Source organism: Entelurus aequoreus, linkage group LG08, assembly GCF_033978785.1.
Source record: "Entelurus aequoreus isolate RoL-2023_Sb linkage group LG08, RoL_Eaeq_v1.1, whole genome shotgun sequence".
In the NCBI taxonomy this organism is placed as follows: domain Eukaryota; kingdom Metazoa; phylum Chordata; class Actinopteri; order Syngnathiformes; family Syngnathidae; genus Entelurus; species Entelurus aequoreus.
In genome coordinates this window covers 64,551,412-64,579,207 of record NC_084738.1, presented here as the reverse complement: position 1 = coordinate 64,579,207, position 27,796 = coordinate 64,551,412, and the positions used below count along the sequence as shown (strand labels likewise).

The 27,796-nt window shown below is 37.9% G+C and overlaps 2 protein-coding genes across 4 annotated transcripts in view; one reads left to right on the top strand and one right to left on the bottom strand.

Annotated features, from left to right (window-relative positions):
- LOC133656421 (RIMS-binding protein 2-like) overlaps positions 1-27,796 on the bottom strand; it is a 106,341-nt gene that overhangs the window by 3,331 nt on the left and 75,214 nt on the right. The window contains exons 14-19 of the mRNA XM_062057501.1: positions 25,695-25,797; positions 20,366-20,529; positions 18,298-18,466; positions 16,688-16,788; positions 15,058-15,129; positions 14,736-14,903 (exon numbers count right to left, since the gene is read on the bottom strand). Of these exons, the coding sequence (XP_061913485.1) occupies positions 14,736-14,903; positions 15,058-15,129; positions 16,688-16,788; positions 18,298-18,466; positions 20,366-20,529; positions 25,695-25,797 (777 nt within the window). The remainder of the gene's footprint in view (positions 1-14,735; positions 14,904-15,057; positions 15,130-16,687; positions 16,789-18,297; positions 18,467-20,365; positions 20,530-25,694; positions 25,798-27,796) is intronic.
- LOC133656145 (liver-expressed antimicrobial peptide 2) overlaps positions 21,922-27,796 on the top strand; it is a 128,479-nt gene continuing 122,604 nt past the window's right edge. For 2 of the 3 annotated variants that reach the window (XM_062057030.1, XM_062057028.1), the window contains exons 1-3: positions 21,922-22,180; positions 22,546-22,681; positions 25,704-25,907. The gene's annotated coding sequence lies outside the window, so the exon portion shown is untranslated. The remainder of the gene's footprint in view (positions 22,181-22,545; positions 22,682-25,703; positions 25,908-27,796) is intronic. The other variant, XM_062057029.1, reaches the window with a different exon arrangement.

The window sequence follows — 27,796 nt, the reverse complement described above, 5'->3', positions numbered from 1 at the left end:
ACGTAATCGTCTGTGTATGTAATTGTATGTAGTGTATGTGTAATTATGTGTGTATGTGTAATTGTATTGTATATGTAGTTGTATATGTATATAGTTGTTTGTATACATAATTATGTGTGTATGTAATTGTATTGTATATGTAGTTGTATATGTATGCAATTGTACACGTAATTGTGTGTGTATGTAATTGTATGTATATGTAATGGTGTTGTGTATGTAGTTGTATATGTATATAATTTTTTGTATACGTAATTATGTGTGTATGTAATTGTATTGTATATGTAGTTGTATATGTATGCAATTGTAGACATAATCGTGTGTGTATGTAATTGTATGTACAGTATATGTAATGTTGTTGTATATGTAGTTGTATATGTATATAATTGTTTGAATACGTAATTATTAGAGATGTCCGATAATATCGGCCTGCCGATATTATCGGCCGATATATGCGTTAAAATGTAATATCGGAAATTATCGGTATCGTTTTTTTTATTATCGGTATCGTTTTTTAAAATTTTAATTAAATCAACATAAAAAAAAAACATGATACACTTACAATTAGTGCACCAACCCAAAAAACCTCCCTCCCCCATTTACACTCATTCACACAAAAGGGTTGTTTCTTTCTGTTATTAATATTCTGGTTCCTACATTATATATCAATATATATCAATACAGTCTGCAAGGGATACAGTCTGTGCTTCCTACATTATATATCAATACAGTCTGCAAGGGATACAGTCCGTAAGCACACATGATTGTGCGTGCTGCTGGTCCACTAATAGTACTAACCTTTAACAGTTAATTTTACTAATTTTCATTCATTACTAGTTTCTATGTAACTGTTTTTATATTGTTGTACTTTCTTTTTTATTCAAGAAAATGTTTTTAATTTATTTATCTTATTTTACCAATTTTTTTAAAAAGTACCTTATCTTCACCATACCTGGTTGTCCAAATTAGGCATAATAATGTGTTAATATCGGTATCGGTAATTAAAGAGTTGGACAGTATCGGAATATCGGATATCGGCAAAAAGCCATTATCGGACATCCCTAGTAATTATGTGTGTATGCAATTGTATTGTATATGTAGTTGTATAAGTATGTAATTGTTTGTATACATAATCGTATGTGTATATAATCGTACATACTGTATATGTAATTGTATTGTACAAAACCCAAAATCAGTGAAGTTGGCATATTGTGTAAATACTAAATAAAAACAGAACACAATGATTTGCAAATCATTTTCCACCTATATTAAATTGAATAGACTGCAAAGACAAGATACTTAACGTTCGAACTGAGAAATGTTGTTATTTTTGGCAAATATTAGCTCAGTTGGAAATTGATGCCTGCAACTTGTTTAAAAAAAGCTGGCCCAAGTTGCAACAAAGACTGAGAAAGTTGAGGAATGCTCATCAAACACTTATTTGGAACATCCCACAGGTGAACAGGCTAATTGGGAACAGGTTCAGACTCCACGTAAGCAGCAAGGCCGAAAACCAACATTGAATGCCCGTGACCTTCGATCCCTCAGGCGGTACTGCATCAAAAAGCGACATCAATGTGTAAAGGATATCACCACATAGGCTCGGGAACAGTTCAGAAAACCACTGCGAGTAACTACAGTCGGTCCCTACATCTGTAAGTGCAAGTTAAAGGCCTACTGAAAGCCACTACTACCGACCACGCAGTCTGATAGTTTATATATCAATGATGAAATCTTAACATTATAACACATGCCAATACGGCCGTGTTAACTTATAAAGTGACATTTTAAATTTGCCGCTAAACTTCCGGTTCGAAACGCCTCTGAGGATGACGTATGCGCGTGACGTAGACCGGCGAACACGGGTATGCCTTCCACATTGAAGCCAATACGAAAAAGCTCTGTTTTCATTTCATAATTCCACAGTATTCTGGACATCTGTGTTCGTGAATCTGTTTCAATCATGTTCATTGCATTATGAAGAAGGAAGCCGAGCAAGCAAAGAAGAAAGTTGTCGGTGCGAAATGGACGTATTTTTCGAACGTAGTCAGCAACAACAGTACACAGCCGGCGCTTCTTTGTTTACATTCCCGAAAGATGCAGTCAAGATGGAAGAACTCGGATAACAGAGACTCTAACCAGGAGGACTTTTGACTTGGATACACAGACGCCTGTAGAGAACTGGGACAACACAGACTCTTACCAGGATTACTTTGATTTGGATGACAAAGACGCAGACGTGCTACTGTGAGTATGCAGCTTTTTTTGCGTATGTACGTAACTTTTTTAAAATATATAAGCTTTATGAACCTTGGGTTAGGTGAACGGTCTTTTGGGCTGAGTGATTGTGTGTGTTGATCAGGTGTTTGAATTGTATTGGCGTGTTCTATGGAGCTAGGAGCTAGCAGAGGAGCTAGGAGCTAGCATAACACGTACCGTACCGTACGTGCGCGTCACGTACGTAACTTTTTTAAAATATATACGCTTTATGAACCTTGGGTTAGGTGAACGGTCTTTTGGGCTGAGTGATTGTGTGTGTTGATCAGGTGTTTGAATTGTATTGACGTGTTCTATGGAGCTAGGAGCTAGCAGAGGAGCTAGGAGCTAGCATAACAAACACGCAAGTGTTATTATGCAGGATTAATTTGTGGCATATTAAATATAAGCCTGGTTGTGTTGTGGCTAATAGAGTATATATATGTCTTGTGTTTATTTACTGTTGTAGTCATTCCCAGCTGAATATCAGGTACCGTGAGTATGCAGCCTTGGCTGCTAAACATTCGATAACTTGACCGTATGTGCGCGTCACGTACGTAACTTTTTAAAAATATATAAGCTTTATGAACCTTGGGTTAGGTAAACGGTCTTTTGGGCTGAGTGATTGTGTGTGTTGATCAGGTGTTTGAATTGTATTGGCGTGTTCTATGGAGCTAGGAGCTAGCAGAGGAGCTAGGAGCTAGCATAACAAACACGCAGGTGTTTTTATGCAGGATTAATTTGTGGCATATTAAATATAAGCCTGGTTGTGTTGTGGCTAATAGAGTATATATATGTCTTGTGTTTATTTACTGTTGTAGTCATTCCCAGCTGAATATCAGGTCACCCCCGGCTCTCACAGCATCTTCCCTATCTGAATAGCTTCAACTCCCCACTAGTCCTTCACTTGCACTTTACTCATCCACAAATCTTTCATCCTCGCTCAAATTAATGGGGAAATTGTCGCTTTCTCGGTCCGAATCTCTCTCACTTCATGCGGCCATCATTGTAAACAATAGGGAACTTTGCGTATATGTTCAACTGACTACGTCACGCTACTTCCGGTAGGTGCAAGCCTTTTTTTTTTATCAGATACCAAAAGTTGCAATCTTTATCGTCGTTGTTCTATACTAAATCCTTTCAGCAAAAATATGGCAATATCGCGAAATGATCAAGTATGACACATAGAATAGATCTGCTATCCCCGTTTAAATAAAAAAAATTCATTTCAGTAGGCCTTTAAAATTCTACTATGCATTGCCAAAGCCATTTATCAACAACACCCAGAAACGTTTCGCTGGGCCCGAGCTCATCTAAGATGGACTGATGCAAAGTGGAAAAGTGTTCCGTGGTCTGACGAGTCCACATTTCAAATTATTTTTGGAAACTGTGGACCAAAGAGGAAAATAACCACCCGGACTGTTCTAGGCGCAAAGTTCAAAAGCCAGCATCTGTGATGGTATGGGGGTGTATTAGTGCCCAAGACATGGGTAACTTACACATCTGTGAAGGCACCATTAATGCTGAAAGGTACATGAAGGTTTTGGAGCCACATATGTTGCCATCCAAGCAACGTCTTTTTCATGGACGCCCCTGCTTATTTCAGCAAGACAATGCCAAGCCACGTGTTACAACAGCGTGGCTTCATAGTAAAAGAGTGCGGGTACTAGACTGGCCTGCCTGTAGTCCAGACTGGTCTCTCATTGAAAATGTGTGGCGCATTATAAAGCCTAAAATACCACATCGGAGACCCCGGACTGTTGAACAACTTAAGCTGTACATCAAGCAAGAATGGGAAAGAATTCCACCTGAAAAGCTTCAAAAATTGGTCTCCTCAGTTCCTTAACGTTTACGGAGTGTTGTTAAAAGGAAAGGCCATGTAACACAGTGGTAAAAATGCCCCTGTGAGAACTTTTTTTGCAATATGTTGCTGCCATTAAATTCTAAGTTAAGGATTATTTGCAAAAAAAAAAAGAAGTTTCTCAGTTCGAACATTAAATATCTTGTCTTTGCAGTTTATTCAGTTGAATATAAGTGGAAAGGGATTTGCAAATCATTGTATTCTGTTTTTATTTACGAATTACACAACGTGCCAACTTCACTGGTTTTGTATATGTACATTATATGTAATTGTATTGTATATGTATTTGTATATGTATGTAATTGTCTGTATACAAAATTGTGTGTATATGTAATTGTATGTACAGTATATGTTAGAGATGTCCGATAATTGCTTTTTTGCCGATATCCGATATTGTCCAACTCTTAATTACCGATTCCGATATCAACCGATACCGATATATACAGTCGTGGAATTAACACATTATTATGCCTAATTTTGTTGTGATGCCCCACTGGATGCATTAAACAATGTAACAAGGTTTTCCTAAATAAATCAAGTCAAGTTATGGAAAAAAATGCCCACATGGCACTGCCATATTTATTATTGAAGTCACAAAGTGCATTATTTTTTTTTAACATGCCTCAAAACAGCAGCTTGGAATTTGGGACATGCTCTCCCTGAGAGAGCATGAGGAGGTTGAGGTGGGCGGAGTTTGCTGGGGGGCGGGGTTTTAGTTTAGGGGGTAGCGGGGGGGTGTATATTGTAGCGTCCCGGAAGAGTTAGTGCTGCAAGGGGTTCTGGGTATTTGTTCTGTTGTGTTTATGTTGTGTTACGGTGCGGATGTTCTCCCGAAATGTGTTTGTCATTCTTGTTTGGTGTGGGTTCACAGTGTGGCGCATATTTGGAACAGTGTTAAAGTTGTTTATACGGGCACCCTCAGCGTGACCTGTATGGCTGTTGACCAAGTATGCATTGCATTCACTTGTGTGTGTGAAGAGCTGTAGATATTATGTGATTGGGCCGGCACGCAAAGGCAGTGCCTTTAAGGCACGCCCTCAATATTGTTGTCTGGATGGAAATCGGGGGAAATCCGGGAGAATGGTTGCCCCGGGAGATTTTCGGGAGGGGCACTGAAATTCGTTAGTCTCCTGGGAAAATCGGGAGGGTTGGCAAGTATGATCGGGAGACGCAACTGCTCTGTACTTCTCCCTACGTCCGTGTACCACTCCGTACAGTGGCGTTTTAAATAGTCATACATTTTACTTTTTGAAACCGATAACGATAATTTCCGATATTACATTTTAAAGCATTTATCGGTCGATAATATCGGCAGTCCGATATTATCGGACATCTCTAGTATATATAATTGTATTGTATATGTAGTTGTATATGTATGTAATTAGGGATGTCCGATAATGGCTTTTTGCCGATATCCGATATTCCGATATTGTCCAACTCTTTAATTACTGATACCGATATCAACCGATACCGATACATACAGTCGTGGAATTAACACATTATTATGCCTAATTTGGACAACCAGGTATGGTGAAGATAAGGTCCTTTTTAAAAAATTAATAAAATAAAATAAGATAAATAAATTAAAAACATTTTCTTGAATAAAAAAGAAAGTAAAACAATATAAAAACAGTTACATAGAAACTAGTAATTAATGAAAATGAGCAAAATTAACTGTTAAAGGTTAGTACTATTAGTGGACCAGCAGCACGCACAATCATGTGTGCTTACGGACTGTATCCCTTGCAGACTGTATTGATATATATTGATATATAATGTAGGAACCAGAATATTAATAACAGAAAGAAACAACCCTTTTGTGTGAATGAGTGTAAATAGGGGAGGGAGGTTTTTTTGGGTTGGTGCATTAATTGTAAGTGTATCTTGTGTTTTTTATGTTGATTTAATTAAAAAAACAACAAAAAAAAAAACAACGATACTGATAATAAAAAAAACGATACCGATAATTTCAGATATTACATATTAAAGCATTTATCGGCCGATAATATCGGCAGTCCGATATTATCGGACATCTCTATTATATGTAATTGTATTGTATATGTAGTTGTATATGTATGTAATTAGGGATGTAAGATAATGGCTTTTTGCCGATATCCGATATTGTCCAACTCTTTAATTACCGATACCGATATCAACTGACACCGATATATACAGTCGTGGAATTAACACATTATTATGCTTAATTTGGACAACCAGGTATGGTGAAGATAAGGTCCTTTTTTTTAAAATTTATAAAATAAAATAAGATAAATAAATTAAAAACATTTTCTTGAATAAAAAAGAAAGTAAAACAATATAAAAACAGTTACACAGAAACTAGTAATCAATGAAAATGAGTAAAATTAACTGTTAAAGGTTAGTACTATTAGTGGACCAGCAGCACGCACAATCATTTGTGCTTACGGACTGTATTCCTTGCAGACTGTATTGATATATATTGATATATAATGTAGGAACCAGAATATTAATAACAGAAAGAAACAACCCTTTTGTGTGAATGAGTGTAAATGAGTGTGAATGGGGGAGGGAGTTTTTTTTTGGGTTGGTGCACTAATTGTAAGTGTATCTTGTGTTTTTTATGTTGATTTAATAAAACAAAAACAAAAAAACCAAAAAAAAAACGATACCGATAATAAAAAAAACGATACCGAAAATTTCCGATATTACATTTTAAAGCATTTATCGGCCGATAATATCGGCAGTCCGATATTATCAGACATCTCTAGTATATGTAATTGTATTGTATATGTAGTTGTATATGTATGTAATTAGGGATGTACGATAATGGCTTTTTGCCGATATCCGATATTGTCCAACTCTTTAATTACCGATTCCGATATCAACCGATACCGATATATACAGTCGTGGAATTAACACATTATTATGCCTAATTTGGACAACCAGGTATGGTGACGATAAGGTCCTTTTTTTTAAAATTAATAAAATAAAATAAGATAAATAAATTAAAAACATTTTCTTGAATAAAAAAAGAAAGTAAAACAATTTAAAAACAATTACATGGAAACTAGTAATTAATGAAAATTAGTTAAATTAACTGTTAAAGGTTAGTACTATTAGTGGACCAGCAGCACGCACAATTATGTGTGCTTACGGACTGTATCCCTTGCAGAACGTATTGATATATATTGATATATATTGATATATAATGTAGGAACCAGAATATTAATAACAGAAAGAAACAACCCTTTTGTGTGAATGAGTGTGAATGGGGGAGGGAGTTTTTTTGGGTTGGTGCACTAATTGTAAGTGTATCTTGTGTTTTTTATGTTGATTTAATAAAAAAAAATAAAAATAAAAATAAAAAAACGATACCGATAATAAAAAAAACGATCCCGATAATTTCCGATATTACATTTTAAAGCATTTATCGGCCGATATTATCGGACATCTCTATATGTAATTGTTTGTATACGTAATCATGTGTATGTAATTGTATGGACAGTGTATGTAATTGTATATGTATGTAATTGTCTGTATACAAAATTGTGTGTATATGTAATTGTATGTACAGTATATGTAATTGTACTGCATATGTAGTTGTACATGTCTGTAATTGTTTATGTACGTAATCGTGTGTATGTAATTGTGCGTACTGCATATGCAAGTGTGCGTGTACGTAGTCGTGCTGTACTGCGTCGGATGAGACATGAAGAAGGTAGAAGAGGGGAAAGTCCTGAGTGTATTTGAGAGGCAAAGACGGCACAGAAGGAGGAAGAAACATTGATCAGGGAAGCCATCGGACACGTGGAGGTCAGCACCAACTGAAGATACCATGTCTGCTACATGTCAGTATTTCATTCATGTTCATTATTTATGAATTTCCATGAAATTGAAATTATTTGTCATAAAATATCTTTAAAAGTCACATTTACACTCCTTCAATCCAATTTAGCAATGCTGTCTTTTTACTACACTTTGACGCTTGCAGCATTCAAGCCAAAAGTGGGTTTAAATACGCTTTGAATAGAAAGAAATGCAAAAAAGTTCAAAGTGCGAGGGAGAAATCTGTGGAATTTAGAGCAGCGACTTTTGGTATCTCAAGTTGCTGCGGGGCAGATGGTGTGAGATGAACATTTTGTCCCTCCGTTTTTGCTTTGTCGTCGTTTGGCCAAGCGGGGTGAGGCGAGAAAAAAAAAGGAAGAAAAATGCAGCGGCGTAAGTCACCATCAGAGGAAAAACACACCGCACCACAATGAAAACATCGACACACACAACAACACAACAAGATCGTGTCAAAGGAAGCTTTTTTTTTTTTTTTTTAATATCAAAAGTTTTTTTTTTGCTTGCTTTTTATTTGTTGTTTATTGTTCATTGTAACAACACAGTTGGGATGTCTCAGTTGTTAATTTGAAGCTGAAAAAAATCGATTGATGTGTGTGTGTGTGCAACAAACACGAAAGAAACAAAGCCTCTTTCCCAGAATCACAACGTTACAAAAATGGATCGGTTTTTAGCAAAAAAGGCATGCTCTTCCAGTCAATGTTAGCAATTAGCACTTACTCATTATTGTTGCCGCACACAATAACACACGAGGGTGTTGAGTGCAAAGAGGTACAAATGGAAGGAATGAGCATGCAAGAACAACCCCCGCCTCCACGCAGCGCCTGCGTCCTCTCGTTTGCCTCGTTTGCCTCTCTGTCCAATGCAGGCTTTGCTTCTTCCTTTCTCTGAGACTTAGAAAGGTGTCACACTGCACTTTGTTCTACTTCCTTTTCACAGATGGAGCAGCAAGGGAGGTTGTTAGTTGGTCACCACAGCCACAAACAACACGCACACACACACGCACACACGCACACACACACACACACACGTACACACACACAAGCAAGCCAGAGATGGTGTGGAAGTATTGTTGTAGCAAAACTGTTTCTCAATCTGTGCGTCTGATATCTGATTCACGTGTCCGTGTACTAATTTGTGTGCCTGTATCTCAATCTGTGTGTGTGTAATTGGTTCCGTGTGTGCGCGTTTCAATGTGTGTCTGTATTTCTATCCGTGTGTGTGTGTGAAAAACGAATCTGTCCGTCCATTTTGCGATCTGTGTGTGTGTAAACAAATGTGTGTCTGTGTATTCAGATTTGTGTGAAGCAGGAACTCTGATTGGCTGTCTTTTTACACGTGACTTTTGCGACACTTCTGCCATGTAAGATTTGTGTGTCCATATCTCGATTTGTGTGCGTGTAATAAAAAAGTGTGTGTCTGTGTATTCAAATTTGTGTGAAGCAGGACCTCTGATTGGCTGTCTTTTTACACGTGACTTTTGCATGCCGTGTAAGTTTTGTGTGTCCGTATCTCGATCTGTGTGTGTGTAAAAAAAAGGGTGTGTCTGTGTATTCAGATTTGTGTGAAGCAGGACGTCTGATTGGCTGTCTTTTTACACGTGACTTTTGCGACACTTCTGCCATGTGTGCGTCCGTATCTCGATTTGTGTGTGTGTAAAAAAAAGGGTGTGTCCGTGTATTCAGATTTGTGTGAAGCAGGAACTATGATTAGCAGTCTGTTTACACGTGACTTTTGCATGCCGTGTAAGATTTGTGTGTCCGTATCTCGATCTGTGTGTGTGTAAAAAAAAAGGGTGTGTGTCTGTGTATTCAGATTTGTGTGAAGCAGGCACTCTGATTGGCTGTCTTTTTACACGTGACTTTTGCGACACTTCGGCCGTGTAAGATTTGTGTGTCCGTATCACGATTTGTGTGTGTGTGTGTAAAAAAAAAGGGTATGTCTGTGTATTCAGATTTGTGTGAAGCAGGAACTATGATTAGCTGTCTGTTTACACGTGACTTTTGCATGCCGTGTAAGATTTGTGTGTCCGTATCTCGATCTGTGTGTGTGTAAAAAAAAGGGTGTGTGTCTGTGTATTCAGATTTGTGTGAAGCAGGCACTCTGATTGGCTGTCTTTTTACACGTGACTTTTGCGACACTTATCTCGATTTGTGTGTGTGTAATAAAAAAGGGTGTGTCTGTGTATTCAAATTTGTGTGAAACAAGAACTCTGATTGGCTGTCTGTTTACATGTGACTTTTGCAGTCCTTGTAAGATTTGTGTGTCCGTATCTAGATCTGTGTGTGTGTGTCTGTGTATTCAGATTTGTGTGAAGCAGGACCTCTGATTGGCTGTCTTTTTACACGTGGCTTTTGCGACACTTCTGCCATGTAAGAATTGTGTGTCCGTATCTCGATTTGTGTGTGTGTAAAAAAAAGGGTGTGTCTGTGTATTCAGATTTGTGTGAAGCAGGCACTCTGATTGGCTGTCTTTTTACACGTGACTTTTGCGACACTTCTGCCGTGTAAGATTTGTGTGTCCGTATCACAATTTGTGTGTGTGTAAAAAAAAGAAGAAGGTGTGTGTGTGTATTCAGATTTGTGTGAAGCAGGAACTCTGATTGGCTGTTTGTTTACACGTGACTTTTGCATGCCGTGTAAGTTTTGTGTGTCCGTATCTCGATCTGTGTGTGTGTAAAAAAAAGGGTGTGTCTGTGTATTCAGATTTGTGTGAAGCAGGATGTCTGATTGGCTGTCTTTTTACACGTGACTTTTGCGACACTTCTGCCATGTGTGTGTCCGTATCTCGATTTGTGTGTGTGTAAAAAAAAGGGTGTGTCCGTGTATTCAGATTTGTGTGAAGCAGGAACTATGAATAGCTGTCTGTTTACACGTGACTTTTGCATGCCGTGTAAGATTTGTGTGTCCGTATCTCGATCTGTGTGTGTGTAAAAAAAAGGGTGTGTGTCTGTGTTTTCAGATTTGTGTGAAGCAGGCACTCTGATTGGCTGTCTTTTTACACGTGACTTTTGCGACACTTCGGCCGTGTAAGATTTGTGTGTCCGTATCACGATTTGTGTGTGTGTGTGTAAAAAAAAGGGTATGTCTGTGTATTCAGATTTGTGTGAAGCAGGAACTATGATTAGCTGTCTGTTTACACGTGACTTTTGCATGCCGTGTAAGATTTGTGTGTCCGTATCTCGATCTGTGTGTGTGTAAAAAAAAGGGTGTGTGTCTGTGTATTCAGATTTGTGTGAAGCAGGCACTCTGATTGGCTGTCTTTTTACACGTGACTTTTGCAGTCCTTGTAAGATTTGTGTGTCCGTATCTAGATCTGTGTGTGTGTGTCTGTGTATTCAGATTTGTGTGAAGCAGGACCTCTGATTGGCTGTCTTTTTACACGTGGCTTTTGCGACACTTCTGCCATGTAAGAATTGTGTGTCCGTATCTCGATTTGTGTGTGTGTAAAAAAAAAGGGTGTGTCTGTGTATTCAGATTTGTGTGAAGCAGGACTTCTGATTGGCTGTCTTTCTACACGTGACTTTTGCGACACTTCTGTCATGTAAGAATTGTGTGTCTGTATCTCGATTTGTGTGCGTGTAAAAAAAAAGGGTGTGTCTGTATATTCAGATTTGTGTGAAGCAGGCACTCTGATTGGCTGTCTTTTTACACGTGACTTTTGCGACACTTCTGCCGTGTAAGATTTGTGTGTCCGTATCACAATTTGTGTGTGTGTAAAAAAAAGAAGAAGGTGTGTGTGTGTATTCAGATTTGTGTGAAGCAGGAACTCTGATTGGCTGTTTGTTTACACGTGACTTTTGCATGCCGTGTAAGATTTGTGTGTGTCCGTATCTCAATCTGTATGTGCGTAAAAAAAAGTGTGTGTCTGTGTATTCCGATTTGTGTGAAGCAGGACCTCTGATTGGCTGTCTTTTTACACGTGAATTTTGCGACACTTCTGCCGTGTAAGATTTGTGTGTCCGTATCTCGATTTGTGTGTGTGTAATAAAAAAGGGTGTGTGTGTGTATTCAAATTTGTGTGAAGCAGGAACTCTGATTGGCTGTCTGTTTACACGTGACTTTTGCATGCCGTGTAAGATTTGTGTGTCCGTATCTCGATTTGTGTGTGTGTAATAAAAAAGGGTAGTGTCTGTGTATTCAGATTTGTGTCAAGCAGGACCTCTGATTGACTGTCTTTTTCCACGTGACTTTTGCGACACTTCTGCCATGTAATATTTGTGTGTCTGTATCTCGATTTGTGGGTGTGTGTGTGTAAAAAAAAAAAAGTGTGTGTGTGTGTGTATTCAGATTTGTGTGAAGCAGGAACTCTGATTGGCTGTCTTTTAACATGTGACTTTGGCATGCCGTGTAAGAGTTGTGTGTCCGGATCTCGATTTGTGTGTGTGTGTAAAAAAAGGGTTTGTGTATTCAAATTTGTGTAAAGCAGGAACCCCGATTGGCTGTCTTTTTACACGTGACTTTTGCAACACTTCTGCCGTGTAAGATTTGTGTGTCCGTATCTCGATTTGTGTGTGTGTAAAAAAAAGGATGTGTCTGTGTATTCAAATTTGTGTGAAGCAGGAACTCTTGATTGGCTGTCTTTTGACACATGTCTTTTGCGACACTTCTGCCATGTAAGAATTGTGTTTTTAGAATTGTCTGTTTACATGTGGCTTTTGCATGCCGTGTAAGATTTGTCTGTCCGTATCTCGATCTGTGTGTCTGTAAAAAAAAAAGTGTGTGTCTGTGTATTCAAATTTGTGTGAAGCAGGACCTGTGATTGGCTGTCTTTTGACACATGTCTTTTGCGGCAGTTCTGCCATGTAAGAATTGTGTGTCCGTATCTCGATTTGTGTGTGTGGAAAAAAAAGGGTGTGTCTGTGTATTCAGATTTGTGTGAAGCAGGACCTCTGATTGGCTGTCTTTTGACACGGGACTTTTGCCACACTTCTGCCATGTAAGATTGGTGTGTCCGTATTTCTTTTTGCGTGTGTGTGTAAAAAACAAATCTGTACGTCCGTATTTTGATTTGTGTGTGTGTAAAAAACTAATCTGTCCATCCATATTGCGATCTGTGTGTGTGTACAAAATGTATGTCTGTGTATTCAGATTTGTGTGAAGCAGGAACCCAGATTGGCTGTCGTATTACACGTGACTTTTGCGACTTTTCTGCCGTGTAAGATTTGTGTGTCCGTATCTCGATTTGTGTGTGTGTAATAAAAAAGGGTAGTGTATTCAAATTTGTGTGAAGCAGGAACTCTGATTGGCTGTCTGTTTACATGTGACTTTTGCATTCCATGTATGATTTGTGTGTCCGTATCTCGATCTGTGTGTGTAAAAAAAAGTGTGTGTGTGTGTGTATTCAGGTTTGTGTGAAGCAGGACGTCTGATTGGCTGGTTTTTTTACACGTGACTTTTGCGACACTTCTGCCGTGTAAGATTTGTGTGTCTTTATCACGATTTGTGTGTGTGTAAAAAAAAAAAAAAGGGTCTGTCTCTGTATTCCAATTTTTGTGAAGCTGGAATTCTGATTGGCTGTCTGTTTACATGTGACTTTTGCATGCCGTGTAAGATATGTGTGTTCGTATCTCGATCTGTGTGTGTGTAATAAAAAAGGGTAGTGTATTCAAATTTGTGTGAAGCAGGAACTCTGATTGGCTGTCTGTTTACATGTGACTTTTGCATGCCGTGTATGATTTGTGTGTCCGTATCTCGATCTGTGTGTGTAAAAAAAAGCGTGTGTGTGTGTGTATTCAGGTTTGTGTGAAGCAGGACGTCTAGTTGGCTGTTTTTTTTACACGTGACTTTTGCGACACTTCTGCCGTGTAAGATTTGTGTGTCTTTATCACGATTTGTGTGTGTGTAAAAAAAAAAAAAAAAGGGTCTGTCTCTGTATTCAAATTTTTGTGAAGCTGGAATTCTGATTGGCTGTCTGTTTACATGTGACTTTTGCATGCCGTGTAAGATATGTGTGTTCGTATCTCGATCTGTGTGTGTGTAATAAAAAAGGGTAGTGTATTCAAATTTGTGTGAAGCAGGAACTCTGATTGGCTGTCTGTTTACATGTGACTTTTGCATTCCATGTATGATTTGTGTGTCCGTATCTCGATCTGTGTGTGTAAAAAAAAGTGTGTGTGTGTGTGTGTGTATTCAGGTTTGTGTGAAGCAGGACGTCTAATTGGCTGGTTTTTTTACACGTGACTTTTGCGACACTTCTGCCGTGTAAGATTTGTGTGTTTTTATCACGATTTGTGTGTGTGTAAAAAAAAAAAAAAAGGGTCTGTCTCTGTATTCAAATTTTTGTGAAGCTGGAATTCTGATTGGCTGTCTGTTTACATGTGACTTTTGCATGCCGTGTAAGATATGTGTGTTCGTATCTCGATCTGTGTGTGTGTAAAAAAAAGTGTGTGTTTGTGTGAAGCAGGACGTCTGATTGGCTGTCTTTTTACACGTGACTTTTGCGACACTTCTGCCTTCTACAGATTTTTTTTTACACACCCAAAGTGAAATACACACGCACACAAATTGAAACACACACGGGGATCTGTTTACGGACACACAGATTGAGATACAGACACGCAAATTAGCACACTGACATGAGAATCGGAGTACAGACTGAGGTACACATTTGCAAATAGTTTTGCGTCAACAATACTTCCATATATGGACATTGAGAAGGAGAGCGCGAGAGAGAGAGAGAGGGAGGGAGAGAGAGGGATGGAGAAAGAGAGAGTGAGAGAAAGAGAGAGAAAAGGACGGAATGAGCGTTAGCGCTGAGCGCGGCGATGATGATGGTGGTGGTGATGATGATGATGTACCCGTTTGGGATCCGGGACGGGAGCGACCGAGTTGGCGGCGGGGGGCCGGTTGGCGGGCTCCTCAGGGGGGAAGTGGGAGGGCGTGTCGGTCAGGTACACCTCCACGTCGTCAGGCACTTCTTCCAGGAAGTTGGAGGGGACCAGACCGCGGTGGCCATTGATCTCCCCCTGATGAAACATTGCGATCAGGACCATTGATACTCCCGTCAACACATGGATTGTTTGGCATTGCAAATGTGGACACAAACAAGAAATGTTCAACACTACGTCTTCTCCATCCAAAGTGTAAACATGGTGTTTGGAGAACAGATCAATCGCTCACATAGTAAAAGCCGTCTTCGTCGATGTCACCAAACACCGCAATGATGTCACCCGTGCAGAAGGTCAGCTCAGCCTATCAGAAGACAGACATATATAAATATATGCATGTATATATGTATGTACATTTGTATATACGTGTGTATATACTGTATGTATGTACGTGTGTATGTATATATAGTATGTATGTATATATGTATGTATATACATATGAATGTATATATATATATATGTATAGATATATGTATGTAAATATGTATGTATATATGTGTATGTATATATATATTGATATCATTCCCAGTGATGGGAAACCTCCTTGGGAAAGGTAGTAAGCTAAGTTACTAGTTACTCTCCAGTAAATGTAACTAAGCTACTCGTTACTCTCCATTAAATGTAACTAAGTTACTAGTTACTCTCCATTAAATGTAAGTATGTTACTAGTTACTCTCCAGCGGTGATGGGCAGTAACAGGCTACATGTAGCTAAGCTACGTAGCTTAGGTACAATGTCCAGTAGCTTGGCGGTAGCTTAGCTACTTTTAGAGCTGTGTAGCGATTCCTGTAGTTCCCCTCTCTCTCTTCTATCTATAGTCTCTCTTTTTCTTCTATGTCTCTTTTCTTTCTCTTCCTCTTCTTTTCTCTTTCTTTTCTCCTCTCTCTTCTATATCTCGTCTCTCTCTTCTTTTTCTTCTCTCTCTCTTTTCTTTCTTTTCGCTTTCTCTTATCTTTCTCCTCTCTCTTCTATCTCTCGTCTCTCTCATTTCTCTCTCTTCTCTCTCCCTTTTCCTCTCTCTTCTATCTCTCTTTTCTTTCTCTTCTCTCTTTTTTTCTTTCTCTTTCTCCTCTCTCTTCTCTTTTTCTTTTCTTTCTCTTCTCTCCTTTCTTTCTCTTCTCTCCCTTTTCTTTCTCTTGTCTCTCTTTTCTTTTTCTCTTCTCTCTCTTTTCTTTCTTTTCTCTTCTCTTTCTCCTCTCTCTTCTATCTTCCGTCTCTCTCTTTTATTTCTCCTTTCTATCTTTTTTGTTTGTCTTCTCTCTTTTTTCTTTCTCTTCTCTTTCTCCTCTCTCTTCTATCTCTCATATCTCTCTTTTCTTTCTCCTCTCTCTTTTTTATTTCTCTCTTCTCTTTCTTTCTCTTCTCTCTCTCTTTTCTTTCTCTTCTCTCTCTCTTTTATTTCTCTCTCTTCTCTTTATTTCTCTTCTCTCTCTCTTTTCGTTCTCTTCTCTCTCTCTTCTCTTTCTCCTCTCTCTTCTATCTCTTCTCTCTTTTTTATTTCTCTTTCTCCTCTCTCTTCTCTTTCTATTTTATTTCACTTCTCTTCTCTTGTCTTTCTCTTCTCTCTCTTTTCTTTCTCTTCTATCTTTTCTTTCTCTGGTCTCTCTCTCTTTTCTTTCTTTTCTTTTTCTCTTCTCTTTCGCTTCTTTTTAGCGTGTAGCTCTGACGGATGCTACCTCACTACAAGGGTGTAAAAATAGCTCAGCAGCAGGAATCTCCACTTGTTCACAAAGTAGCGAGACTAGCGTCATGCTATAGCGGGAAATGCAGTGAAGCTAGGTGGCGTGGCTACATGTAGCGAGCAACTATCCAACACTGATCATTTCTACGGCTGGCAGAAAGGTTGCAAAGGTTGGTGGTACCTCAACATCAACGTTGGGTGAGCTCTCTCGAGGGTCGTAGTCGTACAACGCCACCATCCTCCTGGAGGCTTCACCTCGACGGAGACCTCGCCTGTTTTGCTCTGCAAGTCACATCATCACAGTTCACCACATTTCCTTGAATATTATTTTCAAGTCCAATTAGTACAGTACTATACAAGCCAATACAGTACTATACAAGACAATACAGTACTATACAGTACAGTACTATACAGTACAATAGATTACAGTACTATACAATACAGTACTATACAATATAGTACTATACAGTACAGTACTATACAGTACAATACAATACAGTACTATATAATACAATACTTTACAATATAGTACTATACAGTACTGCAACATCAGAAACAATAACTTGACATTAATTTGAAGAACTGTAAGAATAAGATCATTGGTATGACTGACATGAATTTGAAGGACTATAAGAATGAGATCATTGGTATGTCTGACATGAATTCGAAGGACTGTAAGAATGAGATCATTGGTATGTCTGACATGAATTTGAGGGACTGTAAGAATGAGATCATTGGTATGTCTGACATGAATTTGAAGGACTGTAAGAATTAGATCATTGGTATGTCTGACATGAATTTGAAGGACAGTAAGAATGAGATCATTGGTATGTCTGACATGAATTTGAAGGACAGTAAGAATGAGATCATTGATATGTCTGACATGAATTTGAAGGACTGTAAGAATTAGATCATTGGTATGTCTGACATGAATTTGAAGGACAGTAAGAATGAGATCATTGTATGTTTGACATGAATTTGAAGGACTATAAGAATGAGATCATTGGTATGTCTGACATGAATTTGAAGGACTGTAAGAATGAAATCATTGGTATATCTGACATGAATTTGAAGGACGGTAAGAATGAAATCATTGGTATGTCTGACATGAATTAGAAGGACAGTAAGAATGCGATCATTGGTATTTCTGACATGAATTTGAAGGACTGTAAGAATGAGATCATTGGTATGTCTGACTTGAATTTGAGGGACCGTAAGAAAGAGATCATTGATGTGTTTGAAATGAATTTGAAGGACTATAAGAATGAGATCATTAGTATGTCTGACATGTATTTGAATGACTGTAAGAATGAGATCATTGGTATGTCTGACATGAATTTGAAGGACAGTAAGAATGAGATCATTGGTATGTCTGACATGAATTTGAAGGACTGTAAGAATGAGATCATTGGTATGTCTCACATGTATTTGAAGGACTGTAAAAATGAGATCATTGGCATGTCTTACAGAAGAACACTTAGCCAAGAGTTGATTGAGGTAGTATGGGACATGTAAGTAAATACATTTAAAAAACAAACAGGAAGTGAAAGTGACTGAGCCAATGAACAGCCTGGCACATGACACAATGCTGACTTTTGATTGGACATCTCAGGACAGATCCGGATGAAGAATTATTTCAAATGTGGAGAGCTTTGAAGAGAGAAATTAAAACTAGCCAAACATTTCCTTACAAATAACATCAACATGTGCGGTAAAGGTAAGCTCCATCAAAGACCAAAGTGTCACTCAAATGAATAAGTCAACGACATCAACCATATTTTGGGTCAGTACCTAGTCTGTCCACCGGGGTGCTGAGAGGCAGGAAACCCTGTTTGATGAGCTGCTCCATGGTCTCGTCATCCTCTGCACGGATCTCAGACACCATGTTGCACGGAATCAGACCCATCCTGCCTCGCACTTCCCCTCGGTAGAAGCCATCTGTGTCTTTGTCCCCGTATATCTGCATCCGTAAACAATATGTCTGTAAACAATATGTCTGTAAAAAACATTTGAGTAAACAATGGTTCTGTAAACAGTGTGTCTGGAAACAATATGTCTGCAAACAACACATCAATAAACAATATGTCTGTAAACAATATGCCAATAAACAATATGACTGTAAACAACATTTGTGTAAACAATGTGTCTGGAAACAATATGTCAGTAAACAACACATCAATAAAAAATATGCCTGTAAACAATATGTCTGTAAACAATATGGCAATAAACAATATGTTTGTAAACAACACATCAATAAACAAAATGTCTGTAAACAATATGTCTGGAAACGAAATGTCTGTAAACAATGTCTGTAAACAATATGACTGTAAAAAATGTGTCTGTAAACAATACATCAATAAACAATATGTCTGTAAACAGTATGTGTGTAAACAAAAGGTCTGCAAACAATATATCTGTAAACAATATGCTTGAAAACAATGTCTGTAAACAATATGTCAATAAACAGTATATCTGTCAACAATATGTCTGAAAACAATATGCTGGAAAACAAAATATGTCAATAAACAATATGTCTGTAAACAATATGTCTGTAAACAATATGCCAATAAACAATATATTTGTAAACAACACATCAATAAACAAAATGTCTGTAAACAAAATGTCTGTAAACAAAATGACTGTAAACATTGTGTCTGCAAACAATACATCAATAAACATTATGTCTGTAAACAGTATGTGTGTAAACAAAATGTCTGTAAACAATATGCTGGAAAACAATGTCTGTAAACAATATGTCAATATACAATATGTCAATAAACAGTATGTCTGTCAACAATATGTCTGAAAACAATATGCTGGAAAACAAAATATGTCAATAAACAATATGTCTGTAAACAACACATAAATAAACAATATGCCAATAAACAATATGTTTGTAATCAACACATCAATAAACAAAATGTCTGTAAACACTGTCTGTAAACAAAATGTCTGTAAACAATATTTCTGTAAACAATATGACTGTAAACAATGTGTCTGTAAACAATACATCAATGAACAATATGTCTGTAAACAGTATGTGTGTAAACAAAATGTCTGTAAACAATATGTCTGTAAATAATATGCTGGGCAACAATATGTCAATAAACAATATGTCTGTAAACAATATGTCAATAAACAATATGTCTGTAAAAAATGTCAATAAACAAAATGTCAATAAACAATATGTCAGTACACAATATGTCTGTAAACAATATGTCTGTAAACAATACATTGGTAAATAATACTTCTGTACACAATATAACCGTTTAAACTACTTAGGAATATACTGGTAAACAATATATTGTAAACAATACATCGTAAACAATGCATTAGTAAAAAAAATAAAACAAAATCTGATTTAGTTTTTAAAGTCCTGCTAAGCCAGTCCTTCTCAAATAGTGGAGCGGGCCCCCCAGAATACGATGACGCGTATGTAGCACTTGGCTTCACTCTAACCACGCTGGGAGACGAGGAAGGACCGCTGTGTTGTTTCCTTGAATGTTAATAAACTTACAATTATATGCAGAGGTGTACTTATAACAATTTTATGGACAAATGATACTATTTATAGTCACGGTGGGAGACGAGGAAAGACCGCTGTGTTGTTTCCTTTAATGTTAATAAACTTACTATGTAATGCGGAGGTGTACTTATAGCAATTTTATAGACAAATGATACTATTTACAATCGCAGTGGAGAGTGGAGGGGGGGCGCAAACTATTTACTTCTTGAGCATAATAGAAACAACTCAACTAGTCTGATAAGTTCTGTATTTTGACTGGAAATTTTGGATTGTTGCTGAAGAGTTGAGTACGTTTGATTGACGATCATTGATTGATTGATTGAAAGTTCTCACCCTGATGATTTGTCCCTCTTTGAAAGGCAGCTCCTCGTCGGCCGCGTCAGGGTTGGGGGACATGGACAGAGGATCGTAGTCAAAGAGCGCCACGAACACCCGGAATGACTCCTCCGGCTCCGACTCGTCCAGGTAGGTGGGTGAGCGGCGCTCCCGGGGACCGTCTTCAAAACACACAATAAAATCATCCAAGACACAAAATATGCACACACACTGAATAACACATTGTATTATTTGACACTGAATTTTTATATACTGATTTTTTTTTACACTGAATTATTTTACACTGAATTTTTATCTACTGAATTTTCGTACACTGAATTTTATACACAAATTTTAATACACTGAATTTTAAAACACACATTTTGCTGCCAATTTTTTTTCCCACTAAAATTGTCAGCATAATTTGATGTAAAAAAAAAAGAAATCAGTTCACAAAATTCAAATACAAAAAAATCAGTTACTTAATTTCAGTGTCAAAAATTATTTTTGTAATAAAGACACAAATTAGCCGCCATATATAACTTTCTTACTTTTTAACACAGGAAAATTGTACTTTTATCAGTAGAATCGTCTTTACAAGAACTGTCTGAGAATACTGGTTTCATGTAGGGATGTCCGATAATGGCTTTTTGCCGATATCCGATATTCCGATATTGTCCAACTCTTTATTACCGATACCGATATCAACCGATATCAACCGATATATGCAGTCGTGGTATTAACACATTATTATGCCTAATTTGGACAACCAGGTATGGTGAAGATAAGGTACTTTTTAAAAAAATTAGTAAAATAAGATAAATAAATTAAAAACATTTTCTTAAATAAAAAACAAAGTACAACAATATAAAAACAGTTACATAGAAACTAGTAATGAATGAAAATGAGTAAAATTAACTGTTAAAGGTTAGTACTATTAGTGGACCAGCAGCACGCACAATCATGTGTGCTTACGGACTGTATCCCTTGCAGACTGTATTGATATATATTGATATATAATGTAGGAACCAGAATATTAATAACAGAAAGAAACAACCCTTTTGTGTGAATGAGTGTAAATGGGGGAGGGAGGTTTTTTGGGTTGGTGCACTAATTGTAAGTGTATCTTGTGTTTTTTATGTTGATTTAATAAAAAAAAACACGATACCGATAATAAAAAAACAGATACAGATCATTTCCGATATTACATTTTAACGCATATATCGGCCGATAATATCGGCAGGCCGATATTATCGAACACCTCTAGTTTCATGTAAATCAATATCTTTATTTTTATTTTACACATATGCCTATCATATTGCTAATGCTAACTACCCATACGTAACAGTGGCTTACTTTAATTTATAACAAAAAATATTTTTATAAAAGATATTTAAATTTGGACTGAGTATATTTTGTAAAAGTCAGTGATATTTTGACTATCGTTTTAAAAAGATTATTAGGAAAATATACGAATAAAAAAAAGAAAACATTCGTTTGTGTACAGCAGAGGGGAGTTGATTGACAGCTTACTGTGGCCAATTGGCAGTCAGATAACTAGCTAACCCCGCCTACTTTCGGATATTGGCAGCTTTCCCCAACGTTATTGTGAAAGTTTACTGATTTTATCGCAACTAAAGTATTTATCTTCATCGGAAAGGCTCGACAGCGAACAGCAAACGCCACCTCAGAAAATAGTGACGATGAAGCCACTGACTGTTTTGAGAGGGAAAAGGTGCTACATTTGCCTGTTAGCCGTCGTTAGCTGTAGCATTAGCTAACAACGTCATGGAACCTTCTAGAACACGCCTACTTACTGCTTTACCAAACACGGTAACTATTTAGCCTCAAACCTTCCTTTTACTCTTTTTAAACAGTGTTTAATCACTATCAATAACTCTAAAATATATAAGCATTTTTTTCCAAGTCCTTTTCTCATGTATTTTATTACTCATATTTAGAAATAAAATAGTGGATTACATTTATCCTGAAATTATGATTTTTTTTCAGAGTTTTGATAACATAGTTAAAAAATTTCATTTTACTTTAGTGGTTATGTTTGTTAAGAGTTATATTTACCTTATTTCTGCAATATCGCTAACTTTGTCGTAGAATGTTTTTTCAAAACAATGAATGAATGAATGAAATGCGTTTATTTCGGTCATATAATCAACCATTTTGTGTGATCAATTTAACAGCACAGTACAGCGTGACGCGGCTGGGAGAGTGGCCGTGCCAGCAACCTGAGGGTTCCTGGTTCGATCCCCAGCTTCTACCAACCTCGTCACATCCGTTGTGTCCTTGAGCAAGACACTTCACCCTTGCTCCTGATGGGTGGGCAGCTCCCGCCATCAGTGTGTGTGAATGGGTGAATGTGGAAATGGTGTCAAAGCGCTTTGACTACCTTGAAGGTAGAAAAGCGCTATACAAGTATAACCCATTTATTTATCATTATACATATTAACAATCATACACATACACACACAAAAAGAAAAAGAATGACCAAAAAAGGAATAGGCTGAAGCCAAGGCTTTTATTTGCCTATCCTATACATTCACTGAAAATTAGATTGCCTGGAAAATCAACGTTAAAAAAATCAATGGGATGAAAGGAATCGTTGCTATATTTTATAATTTTCCATTATTTCACCTTTCAAAGCTTTCTTTAACCTTAACAAAGAACTACATGTCTTCAACATATCACTGAGCCTGTTCCACCGTTTAACTCCTAAAACTGAAATACATTTGTATTTTATATTCGTTCTTACTTTGCATATTTCAAAAATCAATATCCCCCGTAAATTATAGTTTTCTCCTCTTAATTTAAATAACCTAAGAATACAAGCTGGAAGGCTGTTGTTCTTTACTCGAAACATAATTTCCATTGTTTTTAAAAACACAATATCTGAAAATTTTAACTCATTAGAACTTATGAATACTGGATTGGTATGTTCATAGTAGCACGCTTTGTGTATTATTCTAATTACCCTTTTTTGAAGTTTAATTATTGGGTCTATGTTTGTTTAATAAACATTTCCCCAAACTTCAACACAATATGTTAAATATGGAAAAATATCCATCCATCCATCCATCCATCTTCTTCCGCTTATCCGAGGTCGGGTCGCGGGGGCAGCAGCCTAAGCAGGGAAACCCAGACTTCCCTCTCCCCAGCCACTTTGTCCAGCTCTTCCCGGGGGATCCCGAGGCGTTCCCAGGCCAGCCGGGAGACATAGTCTTCCCAACGTGTCCTGGGTCTTCCCCGTGGCCTCCTACCGGTTGGACGTGCCCTAAACACCTCCCTAGGGAGGCGTTCGGGTGGCATCCTGACCAGATGCTCGAACCACCTCAACTGGCTCCTCTCGATGTGGAGGAGCAGCGGCTTTACTTTGAATATATGGAAAAATAAAAAAATAATATAACATATGCAGACATTTTTTATTCAGCATGTGTCTCACTTTATAAAGAATATCAATGGATTTGGATATTTTATCCCTTTATATATTCAATTTGCGAATTCCAACATAATTTATGATCAATTATTATTCCCAAGAACTTAGTTTCGAAAACTCTTATCAATTTCCACTTGATTTAATTCAAATTTTGCTTCACAATTTGTCCTTGCACCGCTAAACACCATACATTTAGTTTTTTTTATAATTTAATGATAACTTAATAATATCAAACCATGTTTTTAGCTGAAGCAACTCAACCGGGGGCGGCGTGGCGAAGTTGGTAGAGTGGCCGTGCCAGTAATCGGAGGGCTGCTGGTTACTGGGGTTCAATCCCCACCTTCTACCATCCTAGTCACGTCTGTTGTGTCCTTGGGCAAGACACTTCACCCTTGCTCCTGATGGCTGCTGGTTAGCGCCTTGCATGGCAGCTCCCGCCATCAGTGTGTGAATGTGTGTGTGAATGGGTGAATGTGGAAATACTGTCAAAGCGCTTTGTGTACCTTGAAGGTAGAAAAGCGCTATACAAGTATAACCCATTTATCATTTATTTATAACCGCTATTATGGTCAACACTTCCTTCAAGTCTTCTCCTGAACAATGTACATTTGTATCATCTGCAAACATAATACATTTCAATTAGAGATGTCCGATAATGGCTTTTTTGCCGATATCCGATATTCCGATATTGTCCAACTCTTAATTACCGATTCCGATATCAACCGATACCGATATATACAGTCGTGGAATTAACACATTATTATGCCTAATTTTGTTGTGATGCCCCGCTGGATGCATTAAACAATGTAACAAGGTTTTCCAAAATAAATCAACTCAAGTTATGGAAAAAAATTCCAACATGGCACTGCCATATTTATTATTGAAGTCACAAAGTGCATTATTTTTTTTAACATGCCTCAAAACAGCAGCTTGGAATTTGGGACATGCTCTCCCTGAGAGAGCATGAGGAGGTTGAGGTGGGCGGGGTTGAGGTGGGGGGTGGGGTAGGGTATAGCGCGGGGTGTATATTGTAGCGCCCCGTAAGAGTTAGTGCTGCAAGGGGTTCTGGGTATTTGTTCTGTTGTGTTTATGTTGTGTTACGGTGCGGATGTTCTCCCAAAATGTGTTTGTCATTCTTGTCTGGTGTGGGTTCACAGTGCGGCGCATATTTGTAACAGTGTTACAGTTGTTTATACGGCCACCCTCAGTGTGACTTGTTGACCAAGTATGCCTTGCATTCACTTGTGTGTGTGAAAAGCCGTAGGTATTATGTGATTGGGCCGGCACGCAAAAGCAGTGCCTTTAAGGTTTATTGGCGCTCTGTACTTCTCCCTACGTCCGTGTACCACTCCGTACAGCGGCGTTTTAAAAAGTCATACATTTTACTTTTTGATACAGATAATTTCCTATATTGCATTTTAAAGTATTTATCAGCCGATAATATCGGACATCTCTAATTTCAATGTATTAGATACTGAACAAATATCATTTAAATAAAGTATAAATAACTTAGGTCCCAATACAGAGCCTTGTGGAACCCCACATGTTACTTTTCTTGGCTGTGATTTAGTCTTATTAATTTCCACATATTGAGATCTATTACTTAAATAACTACTTAACCACTGTTGTGAAACACCTCTTATGCCATAGTTTTCCAATTTTTGCAGAAGGTATGATCGATTGTGTCAAAAGCTTTACATAAGTCAATAAATACACCAACAGTGTGTTGCTTTTTTTCTATTGCTGTAGCTATGTTTTCTACAAAATCCATCACTGCTAGGGATGTAGATCGATTAATCCTGAACCCATACCGATGGTCATTCAGTAGCTCATGTTTAATCCTGTGGTTCAAAATCTCGTTGTGTGAACATTGGGAAGAAAGCTAAAGTCTTTACTGACCAATGGCAGGGACGGCGAGAGGCGGTCTCTGAGGCTGCGGGCCGCCATGGTGGATCCTCCTGCCGCCGTCGCGCTGGTGACGGCCTCCCGAGGGGTTAGCGGACTACAACGCAGACAGACGTAAAACATGAAGTCTCCGCACGCCGTCCCAGCAGACCAGCTCACTCTCCGGGCGTGTGTGGACGAATGTGCACTGACGTACTCCAACAAGTGGTACGTAAACAAACCCATGCAGCGCTCGCAGACAGGCACGCAGGAACACACGTACACACTGACGCACACGCAAACGCACACAAACAAGCCCACCAGAACGTGTATTCTTACCAAAAACTACAATTGGAATCATTGACTGCTAGAGATCGACCGATGTAGCAGTATTTAAAACGTGAATCATTAGTGAAGTAGCCACTGCTCAAGCACCAGTTACCTTTTTGATGGATCATTTCAGAATACAAATGACTCTCATTGTCAATCATTCTCCCCAAATATGTTTTCATATTTGACATTTATTTGACTTCAATGCTGATATTGCCACACCCCCTTTCTCTCCTTCCAACACAGCGCTGGCCGCACTGCAGTACGAGGTCTCCTCTTACTTTAATTTTTTTGTCCTGGACATCCAGTTTTTGTCTTTCTTTCCTCCTGTTTTGTTTGTTTTGGCTACTGCAGCGACGGAGTTGCACAACAATTCTCCGTCCGCAACACTCAGGAGCGTAGGGCTCATTAAAGGAGCGCCACGTGTTTCATGTTCCGTCATTCAATCAAATAACGCGACAGAGATGGATGGACGTGAAGAAGACAGAAAATATATTTCTGCCAAAATTGCAAACTTTTGTAAATGTCTTGACAAATATGAGATGATTATATACAGTTGTGCTCATAAGTTTACATACCCTGGGAGAATTTATGATTTCTTGGCCATTCTTCAGAGAATATGAATGATAACACAAAAACCTTTCGTCCACTCATGCTTAATGGTTGTGTGAAGCTATTTATTGCCATCACTCCAAATTACTTTGTTCCAGAAGTTTTGAGGCTTGTCTCTGTGCTGTTTGGCGTAATGTAAGCGGGATACTTTGTGATATTTGCGCAGAAATGGCTTTCTTCTGGCGACTCGACCATGCAGCCCATTTTTCTTCAAGGGCCTCCTTATTGTGCATCTTGAAACAGCCACACCACAATTTTTCAGGGAGTCCTGTATTTCAGCTGAAGTTATTTGTGGATTTTTCTTTGCATCTTGAACAATTTTCCTGGCTGTTGTGGCTGAAATCTTTGCTGGTCTACCTGAATCCCTCATTTTCCACTTCTTAATCAGCATTTCAACACTGCTGATGGGCATTCTCAATTCCTTGGATATCTTTTTATACCCCTTTCCTGTTTTATGCAGTTCAATTACCTTTTCTCGCAGATCCTTTGACAATTGTTTTGCCTTCCCCATGACTCAGAATCTAGAAACATCTGGATGAAAGATGCAATGGTCTGTCAGAAGACCAGAAACTCACTGACCTTTTATACACACACATTAATTACAAACAAACAGGTCACAGGTGAGGATTGGAACCTTGATTAGCCAGTGTTTCCCACACATTCATTTATTTGTGGCGCCACGAAAGAATTACGTCCGCCACAAATTAAAAAAAAATAAATATATATATATATATATATATTTTTTGTCCTGTCCAGCTTCTCAGGCAAATCATATAGTTGATGTAGATGCCCATATAGGCTGTTCAGATTTACTTTACAAAAGAGAAGTGTAGGATACTTCTCTTGTTGCCTTATTTGTATTTGACCACTACTGTTTTCTGTTTATTTGTTACTGACTGTGGCAGGACACCTCTGCCTCTGTTTCACTTTATGTTGCTGGTAAATAATATGGTTGTAGTAGTAGGCTAAAGTTAAATTATTTAGTATGCACTAATTAAAGGGGCAGAGATTTAAGAGACATTTTAGCTTTTATATTTTATAAGATATATTTTTTGTAAGAACCACAATTAATAAATATATTTCAGTGAATAACTTATTGTTCAAATCTGTATATAAATATGTACATAAAGTGTTGTAATTATATTGTAAAATGGATGGATGGATGGATGGACGTT